Source organism: Tiliqua scincoides, chromosome 4, assembly GCF_035046505.1.
Source record: "Tiliqua scincoides isolate rTilSci1 chromosome 4, rTilSci1.hap2, whole genome shotgun sequence".
NCBI classification, from domain to species: domain Eukaryota; kingdom Metazoa; phylum Chordata; class Lepidosauria; order Squamata; family Scincidae; genus Tiliqua; species Tiliqua scincoides.
Window position 1 is genome coordinate 132,196,082 of NC_089824.1, and position 16,219 is coordinate 132,212,300.

Genomic DNA, 16,219 nt, shown 5'->3' on the forward strand with positions numbered 1-16,219 from the left:
TGGGAGTATCCCATGACCAGCATATTGCATTGCTGGCACAAGAGGGCAGCAGTCATGCTTTGAGAGGCTTTTCTTTCCTTGTGGAAGGATAGCTCTTTTAGTAGTTTTCAGTTTAAAACTGTTTTGCTGTTAAAGCTGAAGGCCGGAGAACTTTGTACTGCAAAAGAAATAATTCTTCAAACTAGATGTAACTTTGTAGCCAAGTATCTTTCCTCTACCTACGGCTGGGCAGATCTTTCATTTTATGCAATTGCTTTCTGTAATATATGTGAGGATGTTCTTGTTAAAAACAGTAATAAAATGAGGGTTGCAATTCTATACACACTTATCTGGCAGCAAATATCATTAAACCCAATGGACTTTACTTCTGAGTAGTTGTGCGCAGGCTTGTACTGTGGAACAAAGATGTAACCTTATGAAAAATTTGTAACTTAATGAATTTACCATGGTTTCTTACTACATAATTTATACAGAATAGGCAGTAAATAAACATTAGAAGAGGTTTTTTGTGCCAAAGACTGTTTTAAAAAGCGATGTTCTGTGTTTGGACTGATCATGAAATATATATGCATTCCCATCCCAAATTGGTAAACTTGCTAATTTGTTAATAGAAACATTCTAATGAATTATTTTCTTTTCTTTCCATAGATTGTCCTTCTTTGTCTGATCTTGATAGTTAGGAAGAGGATTCCCCTGACTATCCAACTCTTTCAAGTTACCAACAAAATAATTGGCAATGTTCCTTCTCTGTTTTTTCAGCCTCTTTGGACTTTCATAATACTTTTTCTCTTCTGGTTGTTCTGGGTTGCTGTGTTACTTAGCTTAGGAACTGCAGGTCAGTTGTGTTATTTTCTATGGTTCTAAATTACCAAAATGAATAAAATCAATGTATTTCCTGTTTTATATATATTTCCAAATATACACAAAACATATATGCATCAGTGACGTCACTACACTGGGTGTCACCTAGTGTAGTGTTGGGTGTCACCCCCAGGCTCTGTCCCTTCAAGTCTCACACCAGACCCATTCTCTCATAAGAACTCTGTGGGCCATCCACCTGGTGCAGTGCTCCTAGAAAAAGAGGCCATTCTAGCCAGAGTGAGGCATATGGCAGAAGTCTTTGGGGTGGGCACAGCTCTTGGAAATGGACCAGCCCCATATCCACCCCCACCTGGGAGGGGGGAAGGTAGAGGCCCTCTGCTGTGATCCTGGGCCAGCCTACCACCGCAGCACCTCCAAACCAGTAGGCTTGCAAAAACAAAAATGGAGAGTCCAATGTGTGCAAATGTCACATAAGATAGTGATCAAATATAATTGTTCCATATATTACATTCAAGCCTCAGTTCTGTGTTGGCCTTGTGCTGCCAGAACTAGCTTTCTTTATTGTAGTGCCAAAGCTGAGTCACTGTTGCATTCTGCCATACCACTACTGCAAATGACAAGAGCTGTGATGCGCATGGTAGCGGTGCCAGGAGGTTCTGTAGGTGCTGGTAAGTTGGCAGCAGGGAAAGGGAGGTTTGAGATGTTTTGAGGTGTGGAGAAGGGGCAGAGGTGGGCTGAAGGGAGATGATTTTGTGGCAAATGCGCATGCCAAATTTTAACTCCCATTTTTCGGCCTGCCCTGACCCCTTTCTCTCCTCCAATTACGCCAGCTATATAGCTGCCATGGATCAAAGGAGACCTATAGACCATCATGGGTCTTTCACAGAGGTAAGTAAAAAATACCTGTAACAGGACTCTAGATACCACCCTACCCCCACCACTGGATAAAGTGTGTTCTTCACCACTGCAGCTACAATAGTGCCAGTTGTGGAGAATAGGATTGGGCAGCAAATTATATTACAATTGTGTCTACACAATGGGAGTATGAAAGTTAGTGTAAGCACCCAAGATCTGTCGCTGTCAGTTCTAATTATCAGTTATTTGGCCTGTCAATTAACTTTTGTTTTCAGCTGCTTTTAAGTGACAAGCAAGCACTTGCTGGATTTAGTTCTGCTTCTATTCAAGCTGTTGCATTACAAAACTGTAGGCTGAAGTATTTGCTGCAAAGCTATTTGAGTTGAAGTTTGTGTGTTACTAATAATTTGCAGTTAGAAGAGCCTTCCTGGACAAGGTCACAGGAGTTGCCCTTCAGTCAAATCATGAGAGTTGTACTTCACTCAGCAAGTATTCCCTAATAGTAGTGGTTGTGCTATATCAGGTGTCAACATTTTAACTCTGCTCTTCTCCAAACGTGCATTGGTATGAAACAAAAGTAAGCATGATTGCAGAAGCCTCGATCAGTAGTGTAGCCAGAGGAGGGGGAGCACAGTAAACCTTGAAACCAAAACCTGTTGCCTTGAAATCTTTTTACAATCTGTTATAGGTAATAAGGCTGGTCTGCATCTTTCTACTGCCTATTCATACTGCCTGAAACTATTGTATGTAAATAATTGACTCATAGCAAAGATTCAGGGCAAAGCTGTATAACTGGCACTTTATGTCCTTAAGGTAACACTGTTCTGTTGCAAATAAACAGTATAAGTAAGTTCTGTCTTTTATTCCCTTATCTGATGGCAAGAAATGTTTGCTATGTTTGGGATTGGTACAAGGACACTTTCTATAGTCTGACCTTAAAGAGAGAGCACTGCCTTATTGTGAGCAGGAGTGCCCTTTTCCTGGAAGGTCACATTCTAGAATGAAAGCAAGTTCCCAAAACAATGTGCCTCCATTAAAAATGTCCTTTTTCGTTCAGTCCTTTGTCACCTCACTGTTAGAGAATGCTAAATGGTCCTTCACTGACGCTACCCATTTTGATGTCTGAAGTTGGGTAAAATGGAAGGAATCTAATCACCAATTTTGCTGTAATTTTTCTGTACATTTCCCATACCTCTTTTTCCTCCTCAGACAAAAACATACAGAGAAAAGTGTAGTAGGGTGCAATCCTAACCCCTTATGTCAGTGCTTCTCAGCACTGACATAAGGACAATGCAGCTCTGAGGTAAGGAAACAAACATTCCCTTACTTGGAGGAGGCCTCTGTGAGTGACACCCAACTGCAGGATGCAGCACATGTTCCATTGGCACTGCTGTGCCAGTGCTGGAAAGCACTGGCATAAGGAGTTAGGATTATGCCCTGAGTGTCTTAAACGTTCATAAATTACTGTGTTTTTGTTTTCTGGATTGTAACAATTCTTGGTGTCTTGAATCTTAGGTAATGCCCAAGTCATTTCAGGAGGTCAAGTGGAGTACAAAATTCTGTTTGGCATTCGCTACATGTGGTGGTACCATGTAGTTGGGCTTATCTGGACAAGTGAATTTATTCTTGCATGTCAGCAGATGACTGTGGCTGGAGCAGTAGTTATTTGCTTCTTCAACAGGTATGGGCTATGTTTACTTTCTTGCTTTAATTTTTATGTCCTACTCTTTCTTTTCAGTCTGTCAGCTCCAACAGCTCCAACAGTCTGTCAGCTCCGTCAGCTCCAACAGTTCAGTGATTTGTGATTTTTGAAAAAAGCTAACAGCCCAGTCCTATCCCCCATCATCTTTTGCCATGCAACTGCATTGCTGGAGTGCATGCTGCATGCAATGTGTGTGTGTGCGTGTTTCTGATCAGACAGTCAGTGAGAAGTAAAATATCTTTTATTTACCTCCCAGTTGTGTCGCTTGGTTGCCAGTGGGTCTCCTTGGACCCATGCTAGTAACTTTGCAGGTATAAGTCCAAGGAGAAGAAGGGTTATGTCTGTGCAGAGAAAGGGAGATGGGATCTAGAATGGAAAACTGCCACCGAGATCTTCCCCTTGCCACCCCCTGAACATCACTCTGCCTTCCCCAGTCCCTGCCCCAAACCTCCCCTGAATTGCCCATGGCCCACCGCTGCTGGCCCCTTACCTGCTCCAACACGGGCTGGGTCCATTGGTTGTGGGTGTGCAGAGCCATCTGCCATTTTGCAGCTGGTGGCTCTGACACACAACAGCAACACACCATTTACGGTGCTGCAGCATCATTTACAGTGGTGGGTCATGTGATCCACTGTGGTAAATAGCCCATAGTATTGGTCCATGTGTTACTCTAAGGATATGATTCTAAGAAGGGCAATGAGAGTTGCTATTTCAATCTCAGTTGAAACCCAACAGAACTTAAAAGAATTATTTGAATGCCCAGTAAATAATGCACATACTCACTGGACCACACTGCATGCTTCAGCCCTAACCCTAATTATTCCAAGCTAATAGTAATAGCTTGCCTAAGGCCACATACTGAGTCCAGGACAGAATAAAAATTGAATGAGGAGCTTGGAGTTCAGTTTCTTAGCCTCAGCATCTCTCATTGCTGTCAAGGACAGAGAGGGGGAGCAGTCAGAGAGAGTGAGGAGAGGAGAGGTGGTATGAGGAGAGGCAGAGATAGGGTGCAGGAGAGGAAAATAGGAAGACCAAGAGGAAGGCATTGGTCCTCCAAGGACAGGAGAGCAGAGCATCCTGGCACTTAGGGCGACCAAGTCAGCCATGAAGATTCAGTGCAGTGAGGGCCCTGGAAGACCCAGAGGAAGGACTGGGGACGGGGAGGAGGGGATTGAGGGCAGTCCAGCTTTGGTCCCCCAGTACAACTAATGTCCTTCCAGCCACACCAGCAACCCCCTCAAAGACCCCCCCCCCCGAGACTCAGCTGATGTATCCCATCCTGGAATCTGATGGAATCACCTGCAGATGGCTGGAATCTTTGGTCTTTTTTTGTAGAAAATCCCTACCTGTCTGTATTTTAGGACCTCCTAAATACACCTAAGTAGGTGGAGGGCCTTCACTAGGTATTTGGCATTAGGCAAGGAAGCCAAGGGTCAGAGCCTAAGAATAAGGGTGAAGTTAACAAGGGAAGAGGGTCAAGCTGTTCGTCCTTTTTGTTATCTGTAATTGGGCCAAATAAACAGACTGCAGTGCATACTTTGCATCTAGACTGGTATATTGATGGGCTTTGTGAGTCCCCTGGAGTTGGAGCTTACCACTTGAGGCAGAGATTGCATCCACTTTAAAAGTGCTTGCAGTTCAGAACTACACACTTGTGATGTTGTGCTGTGCAAACATTGTAATATGACTTCTTAAGATGACCACTCTGTTATATTCCAAGAAAGAATTTTATAACATTCTTTTATTTACATGAAATTAGAAAGTCATGCTCAAAATTACAAACGTTCATTTTCTTCACATCATACTTACTCATCTTTTTGTAATGTGACACATTTCCAGTTGTTTCAACTGATTTAAATTTCTCAGTTAATTGTTCATGTATTGTCCATGTTTCTGCAAGTAATTTTACACATTTGGAAGACCTACTTGACCCATGCAAGGTTGTTTCAAACTTCTATGTGTGTGACTGATTTGCTGGATTTATGACCACTGTCAGTTTCGATTAGCATATTGTTCTTCTTTGAATTTTCTTCTTTGAATATTCTCAGATTGAATAATATTTTGCTGTCATTTAAAAACCCAGGTACATGAAGAATGCAGGTTTAGTAGAGGAAAAATATTATAGTCAATCTCAGTGGGGGCTGGGGATAAGAATAGGCCCTCGGTTTGGCTGTACTTGTCGTAAGAGGCGACTAAACAGCCACCGGGTAGATGGGGCTCGTCAGCCTGGGAAGGCAGCTCATCTGAGAGAAGGAAAACTCTGATCCCAAACCTCCGCTGCCTTGTGGCTACATCCAGTTAAGGAAAAGGCTTCAGGAGTCAACCTCGAGGCAAAATCCGGAGCCGGAGTCCCTGAGGCAGTTCATGGCTGAACACAGTCACGTTCTGGCAACTCCTGCAACACCGCTGGAACCAACCGTATTGGCTTCTGCCGTTCCATTGGACCATTTCAGTGACGTGGAGAGCGGGGATTTGCTGCATGGGTAACAGCCTATCCTCCATACCTACTTTACCCAGGCTTCGCGTACTGGAGAGGACACTGTTCCAGAGCCACCATTCAGAGCGCGATACCATAGTCTTCCGAGACTAAAGGATGCCAACATGTCTGTCAATCTTAGTGGTGGGAAAAACTTGACAGTGTAATTTTTTTAAGGGTATCAGCCCAATCCTATCTGGGCCTTGCACTGCCAGAACTTGTACACTGGCAGAACAAGGCCTTTGCAGTGGCATGAAAGCTGGGCAATCATCTCACCCTTCTGTGCTGCTGCCACAAACAGCTAGAGATGCAGCACGCACAGCAGTGGCTCCAGGAAGTCCAATCAGTGCTCATAAGTTGGTGGTAGGGGGAATGTTGTAGGTGGGAAGTGGCAGGGCAGGGTGAGTTTAGGGGCGAGGCAGGGAGTGAGTTGCAAGCAGTGTATCCAAGTGGCAGCTACTTGCTCCAAAATATTATCCCCCATTTTTCAAACTGCCCTGCCCCATTTCTCAGACTTACACCTGCTACATAGTTGTCATGGTTCCAAGGAGACCCATAAGCCACAAGCAGGCCTATCCAGAGGGAAGTGAAAATGTTTGTTACTTACCTCAGTGTGGCCTGCTGGTTGTCCCATCACTGGATCCAGCACACACTCCATAAGTGCAGCTGCATCGCTGTCAGTGGTGGGGAATAGGATTGGGCTGTATGTTTGATATTTTTAGTAAGTTCTTAGAAGTATTTATGTTCTTGAGCACTCTCTTAACCTTTGTTTTTTCTCATAGAAACTCATCATGCACACTGACCTGAGTAAGAACTTATTTCAGGGTTTTTCCACATTTGTTACTAATACTTATCCAATTATATTAAGAGCCCCATTTTAGACATTTTGTGTAGATGATACCTGATAAAGTTATGAGCAGTGAAGGTTTGCCTAAAACCACTACTATTTCATAACTTTCATATAATGACCACACTGTGTAAACCCTTTCACTTCTGGAGCTTTGCAGGGGAAAGAATGATATGCAGTTGGATATGGTCTACTTGGTTACAATACATTTTTATTCTCTTACACTAAAATGTGTGTACCTTGGCATGAATTCCCCCTTAAGTTTAACCCTCGACTTATCTGAGAGTCATAGAAAATTCCGTGGATTTTGGTGCAAAGCCTGCCCTTGACTTATCTGTGAGATCGGCTTATAGGCAAGTGTCTGCAGTGCTTGCCTCCCTGGCATTGTTGGAGCACCAACCAGCCCTCCGAGTGGCACTGAGGGTCCGCGTTGATTGGTGTTTGCCCAGAGCTGGTGGCCCCTTCTCTCCAGGTGCGTCAGATGTGCCTTACAGTATGTGTGCAACACCCAGCTCTCGTGGTGCCAGCTCTCTGCTGGCACTGAAGAGCTCAGGATTGGGCTCCAAGTCAGGGCTGACTTATTTCACACAAGCTAGAGGTATTGATCCCAGCAGTACAGTATTTGCCCAAGCTATCCAGCAGGCCTGCTTTCCCTACATCATTCCCTTTAGCTGAACTAGGATCACTAGTGTAAAGTTTGGGTTGCCTTTCAGCCTTACGCTTTCCTTTGCATATCTGTCAAACCCAGACTGACTGTACCTTTTGTCTTCTATGTCATATTTCCTTGATAGCATTGATATTCTCATGTTTGGAGAGCAGTAGCATATCACAAAGGTTTATTTGTCATAGTTCATGCAGTCTTTCCTTTTACTTAGCAAGTAGTTACAGGAAATACAGCAGCCTTTACCTCTGCAAACCTCTGCAATCCATTAGGCATTTACCAATTTACCTCTGCAAATCCATTAGGCATTCTGCAGCCTCTCCATAAACGGAATTAGAAGTGGGGATGGTGGAGAGTTGTTTCAGCTGGATTAGCTTTATAGGGGACATCTGTTTGACCTGAAACAACAGAACTGAAACTGTACTTTGCTTTCTTTTATTTTAGATGAAAGATGCATTCCTTAGAGGCCTTAATAATTTAATAAAAGGAATAGTGGTTCATTTAACAGTTACTCTTTTTTATGATTTGTGAAAGCAGGATTCAGTATCTTGAAACCTGTCTTAAAAAAAAAAGTTCTTAGAACTTTCTCACAAGAGACCTTGTATCAAGCAGATGGTTTATGGCTGGAGGCACCCATTCTGATCACTGGCACGTTTTAGTGACAGTGAGGACCAAGTGACTTGGGAGAGAGGTGGAAATCCCAAGTCAGCCATAAACTCAACTGGGTAATAGTGCTAGCACATGTGAAATGGGAGTAGTGCAATTGCTACTTTTAAACACTTATTTTGTGCCATATATGCATAGAAGGTATCACAGGATTGTCAGTCTGATTAAAAAATGATCCTGCCAAAGATAAGTACTGGGCAGCCCAATCCTAATTAGGTACAGCGGCACCGAAGTGGTGACAGCTGTGTCCAGCAACCCTGCCGGGGCTGTCAGAGGCCTTCTTGGGAAGCATACTTTTGTCCCCACCCCTAAGTAAGGCCACAGGGGCCGCAGTGGGTCTCTTCCAATCTGTGCTGGCTATTTTGTCTGCATAGACTGGAAGAGCTCCATGTCAAGTTTTTCATCCTGCATGGAGGGTAAGATCCAACTGAGCAGGGCTCCGACAGTCCCGCCCTGCCCTCCCTCCACCCCAGAAGGACTCCTCTCCTGCCCAGAAAATGTTCTGGCGATCTATCATCATACCTTTTGCAAGTCAGCAGTCATGCAGGCAGCATTCTACATGAGCTAGCGCTTCTGGACAATGTTCAAGAACAGCCTCATGTGGAACATGTTAGAGTGGTTCAAACTAGTTGTAACTAGTGTATTAAGAGCCCTTGTCAAAGTGAATCTGTTCAAAAGGATTTGTCAATGTTGTGTCCAGGTTGTGACAGAAGCATACAACTTTCTCAGCAAAGTGCCTAGCAAATTAGTATCTTCCACCTTTTGTGGGTCCAAATGTAAAAGATCCCGCACCATTTGAGAAAGCTCTGCTGGACTGCATCTTTCTGCATCTGAGAAAGCATTGTACTGTCTGAGGATGCTCCAATGAGTTTAAATGCAATTTACACCCAGGTGACCGTGTATAGACTTGTAACCCTACAGTCCTTTGGGTTGCCTCCTGCCACAGGACAGCATCCTGCTGTAACAAATGGCTTTGTGGCAGCCTGCACAGTTTACCATTGGCAGGCTACTCTGAGCTGCCATCAAGCGGCAGCAACATCAAAGAAGCACTGCCACAACCAGCAGATTGCAGTGGATCATGTAGTCTGGCTTGGGGGCATTTTGTGGTTGAGGTGGGAGCAAGGTGAGTAACAGGGCCATTTAGGGGAAGGCAGGAGGTGGGAAGCAGGCTGGAGGGGGTGATTTCAGTGGCAAACACAGTGCCAGATTCCATCCAAAATTTGATGTGTGCTGCCTCTTTACTCAGACTTTAATCAGCTGTAGTGCTGGCACAGGTCCAAGGAGACTCATAGGCCCTCATTGGGCCTGCCAGGAGTTAAGGAAACAAAAGTTCACTTTCTTAAGGAGACCTCGTCCACACCACCACAGCACGCTGCGTACTTCTCCATGGCATGGCTGCATCACATACATTGGTGGGAGGTAGCATTGGGGCGTGAATCTTTAATTTTACTCTATCATTCAGTTGAGGCAAGTGGTGCCAGCACAGTATATTGGCTCTTTGTCTGATACTTGAAAGAGTGCCATAAAGTTACTCATTTAAGAGGTTACAGAGCTATCCCTCCACTTCCTCATTTTCCACGACTATATATGTGTAAGTGAATCCTGTCAAGCTACTGAATAGGTGACCTTGAATCTAATGCTGAGTGATATTACTTGAGTTGATAGGGCAGTTGGTGACATGCCCCAGACCTATCTGGTCTGGTAGCTGTCTGTTACTGTATATATTTTGTATACAAGATTATGGCCATAAGTTGGTTGTAGGTTAAAGAAATAAAGGCTTTTTTATTTTCTGATTGCTTAAAGCTAAGAATGCCCTGAAACATTATCAGAACTTGTTCTCTGCAATTTGCCTTGCAGTTGAAGATTTGTGAGAGGCTTATCCAAACACATTCAAAACCTTACAGTTCGCCTTCAGTAATGAATACACTTTAACTAACCATACAAGTAAACTTTCTCCTGTTACATGTAGTAAATTAATTATTAACAAAGATTTTAGTCTGACATTCTGGAGTCAATCTTAGTTTCCTTAGGTGTGATAAAAAGTTTCACATGTAAATGATTATGAAGAGATTTTAATTAAGCTGAATTCAGTGACACTGAGATAAAGATCTTTTGCAGACATATAAGAATAACTTTTGGAAAGTATGTCAAAGTACTGTACTGGTTGTACATAGAAATCTAGCATTTACCCCTAAACCGTTCCCTTGACTAGAAGAACTGAAATGAATGCATTCCATTTTCCTGGTATTTCCTATTGAAAATAATGTGGTGCATGCATATATAAATGCAGCCTTGTAGCTGTAGTGTAGTTATTACTATGGAATGGCTGTAGGGATTGTATTTCTATGATACTTGGTCCGATGCAGCTATGTCTATTTAAATTCTTGCTTGGGTGCCGATTTAATAAAAATGTATTTGCAGGACCTCAGTTTCTTACTCCACCCGCCTGCCCTTGTTCTCTTGCATACACTGCTTCCATTTTTTAAAGGTCATGGCAGAGGAAGCTTGAAAGATTACTTATAAAGAGAATATTTTAATGCCAGGTTCTAATTTCATTCCATTCCACGGCAAGTTCTGGGTTGAAATTAACAGGGACTTGAATGAAGATCACATTTAAGAAACTCTTATAAAATTGTTCCTTTTAATGTCACTGTTTAAAGCTGGCTGCTATAACTTTATATTTGAATGTTTGCATCTGTTAGAAAGCAAAAGAGGTGCTTTCATAACTTTGATTACTCACTTTTCATACTCTGTAATTTCAAAATGCTCCACCAGTGTAAACAATATTAAAGTAAATCAAATATGTGGCAGCAGGATGATTGAGGAATCCAAGAATCCTGGGCTGAATGCTATAACAAACGCAGGAGAGAAATCTTCTTCTCATCTGAGTTATGATACTTCTAAAATCTGTGCATTTTTTTCTAGATTTACTTTAGCAAACGTGACTGAATAGTTAGTCAGCCCTGAACATCAAAGCCAGCATTTTGTACATGTCAATGCTTCTGACTAATGTTATTCTTTTCAGTAGAAAGGGTTCAGTTCTTTCCTTTAAACCCCTTTTCAAGAAAAATAACATTAAAATTGACAAAAATGTGACAAAGAAGAATGAATTAGTGTGGGATAAAGAGAGTGATTAAATTAGAAATACCATGTATTTCATAGTATTTTTTCCCCCCAGTAGGATCTTACAGTCTTTAACCTTATCTAGTATGTAGGCAGGTCTCTGATACACAGGGGCTGCCCCATTCTTTTCACTGGAAGTAGTAGAGCTGAGTGAATAGATACTTGCATCCAGAAGAAATAAGTGGATCAGGGTAAGTGATTCAGATCTTCCCAAGACTTCAATAGGCATGTGAAACTGTGTGAATAGAAATTTCTCCATTTTTAAAATAATAATAATTATTATTAAGGGACTCCCCTGACTACATGCAAGGGTGAACTCACATTAGGCACTTAAAAGCATTCCTCTGCTCATAGCCTAGTATGGCAAAGTCCATGTTTTCTGAGCCCACACATGCACAGCAAGACTTCCAGATCAGGGTGACTGCATGGAAATGGTAATAGTTGAAGATTTATATTCCTCCAATAAAATGGTCTATTCTTTTTGGTTTGTTCTGAGGCCAATAAACATCTGAGTGCTACTAGATCCTAGAAGAAGAGTTGCAGGACTTAGTAGCAAAACTGTGCTTAAGTTTTGTTTTCTGTAATTTTACATGCTTGTTTGTTTTTCGTTATAGAAATAAGACTAAACCACCAAGTCATCCAGTCTTGTCTTCCATATCATTACTTTTTTGTTATCATCTGGGAACAATTGTGAAAGGGTCCTTTTTAATCACAGTAGTGAGAATCCCAAGGATTATTCTATTATCTGTTTATAACACCCTGAAAGAAAAGGTAGGCTTGTACTTTTTGTTTTGTAACATTATACTATAGCAGTTAAGGAAACCAATTAGAAAAGTAGTAATATCTGAACAAGGGGTAAGAATTCACTCTTTAAAGGTGCGCTTGTGCTGTTTATTTACTTATTTACTCTAGCCCACCACTCTGTTCTCCTCAACACTCCTTCTTCCCTTCTATTCCTTTTTTCCTTTTCTACTCCAGGAAGTGGGAGAGGGATGAAGGAGGAAAAGCAGCGAAGGCAATAGGTGTAGGTGGGCAGAAATGGGCACCCCCTCCACTGCCTGACATGACTACCCTACAGCCTGATTCAGCAAAAGTCGCCCACGCATATGCAGCAGGACCACTGTGGGCTGCACTGCTTCTCCCCAGGGAGGAGGATTTAGCAGGCATGAAGTCTCCTTTGGGTAAAGGGACATTTGCCCCCCTGCCCTGGGGAAAGCCCCAGCCCACACAACAGGCTTCCTTGGACCTGTGCAAGCCATATGGCTGGTGCAAGTCCGTGTATACCTGTTTTGGCAGATCAGGCCTGGGAGGGGGGATTGGATGTGGCGTGCACCAGTGCTGCCAATCCCGTGCACCTCCTAAGCCCTTCTGCTCACCACCACCCCCATCACCACTCTCCCAGGCATCTCCCTTAACAACAAATTCTGTATTTATGATTTCAATTCTCCACAGTTCAGAAATCCCTGCCCCATTGTGCAAATGACTTGGGGCCCAATCCTATCCAACTTTCTAATGCCAATGCAGCTGCAATGCAGCCCTGAAGAAAGGGAACAAGCATTCCTTTATCTGGAGGAGGCCTCCGTGGCTGCCCAGTACCATAGGATGTAGCACATGCCTCATTGGCATGGCTGCACCAGCACTGGGAAGTTGAATAGGATTTGGCTTTGGCTTTTATCTGCCTGTGATTGCAGCCTTCCTGTCACTGTCTCCTAAGTTTTGCTGGCTTTTTGCTATCTGCAAGTGTTAACAGGAAGCAGGATGTACTCACAGGAAGTGAGTTGGAGAGCTGAAAATAATGCAACCCTAAGCACTATGAAGTCTATGATAACATAGGGTTCATTCTTTTCAGCCCTCCAGCCTCTTCCTGTGAGGTCTTCCTGCTGTCTGTTAGCATTTGCAGGTAACAGAGAGCCAGCAAGAAACAGGAGACAGCAACAGTGGGACTGCAGTCACTGACCAGATAAGTCATATGTGCAATGGGAGGATTTTTAAACACTCTTTGCAGGGTTTGCTGCTCACTGAAGTTTTTGGTATGTGCTGTGGTAGCTGAATCGTATCCCCTGTGGATATGGGGGGAAGCCTGTATATAAAAGGTAACTTTTGTTGTCCATTTATAAAAGAAGCAGAATAAACAGTATTCGATGCTGTATGTATAAAATATTACAGTAATGTATCACAGTACATTAGAGATCATTGGCTAATCACAAGACTAAAGTTCCTAGGAAGCCACTGCTATGAATAACTTGATCTGCATCTGAAGAACTTTTAGCTATAGCTGGATCAAATCAATGTTTTCTTAAATGTTCTGTTGATCTTGTTGTGATTAGAAATGCTCTCCTTGAACCTGTTTTTCCATCTCAGTACTCAAAAGACCAATAGTTCCTGCCATCACAGGAAATCTAATACTCCACTGCACTCCATTCTCTGCTAGCATTTGTTAATAAAAATATTTCAAGGATATTGAAGAGTGTTTCTTTTGGTTCATACAGTTTCATGAGCTGTATAACAGGCTCACAGATTTTGCTGCTGTCCGCCTTCAGCCTTCAAAATAAGTAACAACAGAGGTTCAGGTTCTGACCTTGACTTACTGGATGCATAATGTTCACACAGCATTATACCTTTCTTTTGCACTAGTTTATGACCTAAACTAGTACTAGGATGCCAGGTTAGAATGGGCACTACTCATACTGACCTTCCCTGTTCTCTACTTCAGTTACCTTTAGTTGCCCTAAGTCATGCTATCAGTTAGCCAAATCTGATTGACTGATGTTGTGAAATGATTCCATTCATTATGTAATATTTTATTGGAAGGGATTTTACATTTGATTCATACATGAAGACAAACCTAAGCTGAGTCATGCTGGATCAGGCCAAAGGCCCATCTAGTCTAGCACTGTTTTCTTCAGGGACCAACCAATTGTCTCTGGGTAGCCCCCAAGCAGGATATGAAGGAAAGCCCTTTTTCCAGTGTTGCTCCCCTAAAACTAGTATTCAGAGGCATAGCACTTCTAAATTTGAAGGTAGTGTACAGCCATCATGACTAGTAGCTAGGGATAGACTTGCCCTTTATGAATTTGTCTAATCCCATTTTAAAGTTAAGTTAGTGGCCATCACTACATTTGTGGTAGTGAATTCCATAGATTAACTATGCGATGTGTGAAGAACTTCCTTTTGTTTGTTTTGAATCTCTCACCAATACATTTCAATGGATAATCTGTGGATCTAGCATTGACAGAGCGAGTCAAAATTCTTTCTTTCTACTCTCTTCACACCATGCACAATTTTATAATCCTCAGTCGTGTTCCCCCTTAGTGGAATATATTTCTACATGGAAAAAGTTCAAAACTTCATAGCCTTACCTTGTAAGGAAGGTACACCAACTCCCCTTAACATCTTGTTTGCTTCTACACTTTTTTCAGCTCTGCAGTATCCTTTTTGAGATGTGGTAACCACATCTACAGGACACATTATTCCAGTTCCCAGATGCAGTGGCTTCCCCAACTAGTTTGGAATCAGGGACATGTTCTCACATACATTCCATGCTCTGCTACACACATGAAAGTGCAACTACAATATGATGTCACAGCATTCCAAAGAGAAGCTTTATAGACCGTATTCTAGCTGTGTTAACTAACTACTCCTTTTTTTTCAGGAAAATGCATGTGCAAGGTGCATGTTCAAATGCTGTTTTTGCTGTTTCTGGTGCCTAGAAAGATGCCTAAGATACTTCTATCAGGTATTGCAGATCAGCTGAAGCTGTATGTAACTCTTAAAATTTGGGGTGGAAAATCTCAGAATGAAAATGAAAACCCCCTGCAGTCAGTGTGCTGATATTGGTGTGCCAATTTGAGGGCCACCCCTCCCCCGGCATTCTGAGGACAGGGGAAGCTGTGTGCAGCCTTCCCAGCCCTCAGAAGGCCTTGTAAGGCCTTCAGGATGCTGAAAATCAACACTTCCGTTTTTCAGCTGAAAACTGGACATGTTGATTTTCAGCTTCCAGAAGACCTTACGAGGCCTTCTGTGGGCCAGGAAAGCGGCGCACGGCTTCTTTGGCACTCAGAATGCCTAGGGATTAGGCTGCTGAAACAGGGTTGTCATAACCTCCAGGTAGGGGAGGCACCCCTGTCCAGAAACACCACTGCCTGTGTGTTGCTACAGGGAACTTGGTATGGGCAGAAAGCTTATTTGGATACTTTGGATATTGCCAACTTTTTTGGAAAACCAAAAACTAAAATTCAGACCTTTCTGCTTTGTACCACTGTGGTGAATGGGACTCCTTCACCCAAATGGGAAGCCCCTGGTTATATAGTATGGGGTTGGCTGATCTTGGGCTGTCAGAGCAGTTTGGGCATCATGACCATTAACCATCCAAAAGAAACGATCAACCTGGGCAATGGTTCTTCCTCCTTCCCTTTTTTAGTAGGCTGCAGCAGCCTCACTACAGCCTCCTTTCTGTAAAAATTGATATTCTTTTATTTAAAGGACCTAATTTCTCCTGACAATAGGTCACAGGAAGCATTCACACGTGAATTTTACCTCTGCCCTAAAGTAACTCTTGAAAGGATTTGCAGCTGTGCAATGGTTCACTATCTCCAAATAATGCAGTGCAAATTGAGGGATGTTATGTTGGATTGGGCTGTGATTCAGTGTGGGATATAAGCTGCTGGGCCCTCTAATATAAGCTGCTGGGCCTTTGTGAATCAGCAAAGATGTGGAATATACAGGCTTTTCTCTTAAAGTAATGATAATGAGCTAGGTAATGACTGTGGAGCAAATTAAAAGGTTACAATAAACTGTTGATTGTACTATAGTGAGAGGTCATGCAGATGTGCCAAAAGTAGATAACATGTTTTTGCTATTAAGAACATAAGAAGAGCCCCACTGGATCCCACTCTGCTGTCATTAGCCCACTCTGCTGTCATTTTATTGCTACATACTGCAGTGTCCAAAGTCAATAGGTGACAGCTCTAATATGCCCTGGCTTCTGTGACATCATTTTTAGCTTAGAATAATCTTGTGACACTGTTGGGTACTTGGAGCAGATCTGTATGCAAAATGGACTGAGAC

The 16,219-nt window shown here is 42.7% G+C and overlaps 1 protein-coding gene across 7 annotated transcripts in view; it reads left to right on the plus strand.

The window, feature by feature from the left end:
* SLC44A3 (solute carrier family 44 member 3) overlaps positions 1-16,219 on the plus strand; it is a 101,324-nt gene that overhangs the window by 75,312 nt on the left and 9,793 nt on the right. For all 7 annotated transcript variants that reach the window (XM_066624066.1, XM_066624067.1, XM_066624064.1 and 4 more), the window contains exons 9-12: positions 649-835; positions 3,193-3,358; positions 11,767-11,923; positions 14,805-14,888. In XM_066624066.1, coding sequence (XP_066480163.1) covers positions 649-835; positions 3,193-3,358; positions 11,767-11,923; positions 14,805-14,888 — 594 coding nt within the window. The remainder of the gene's footprint in view (positions 1-648; positions 836-3,192; positions 3,359-11,766; positions 11,924-14,804; positions 14,889-16,219) is intronic.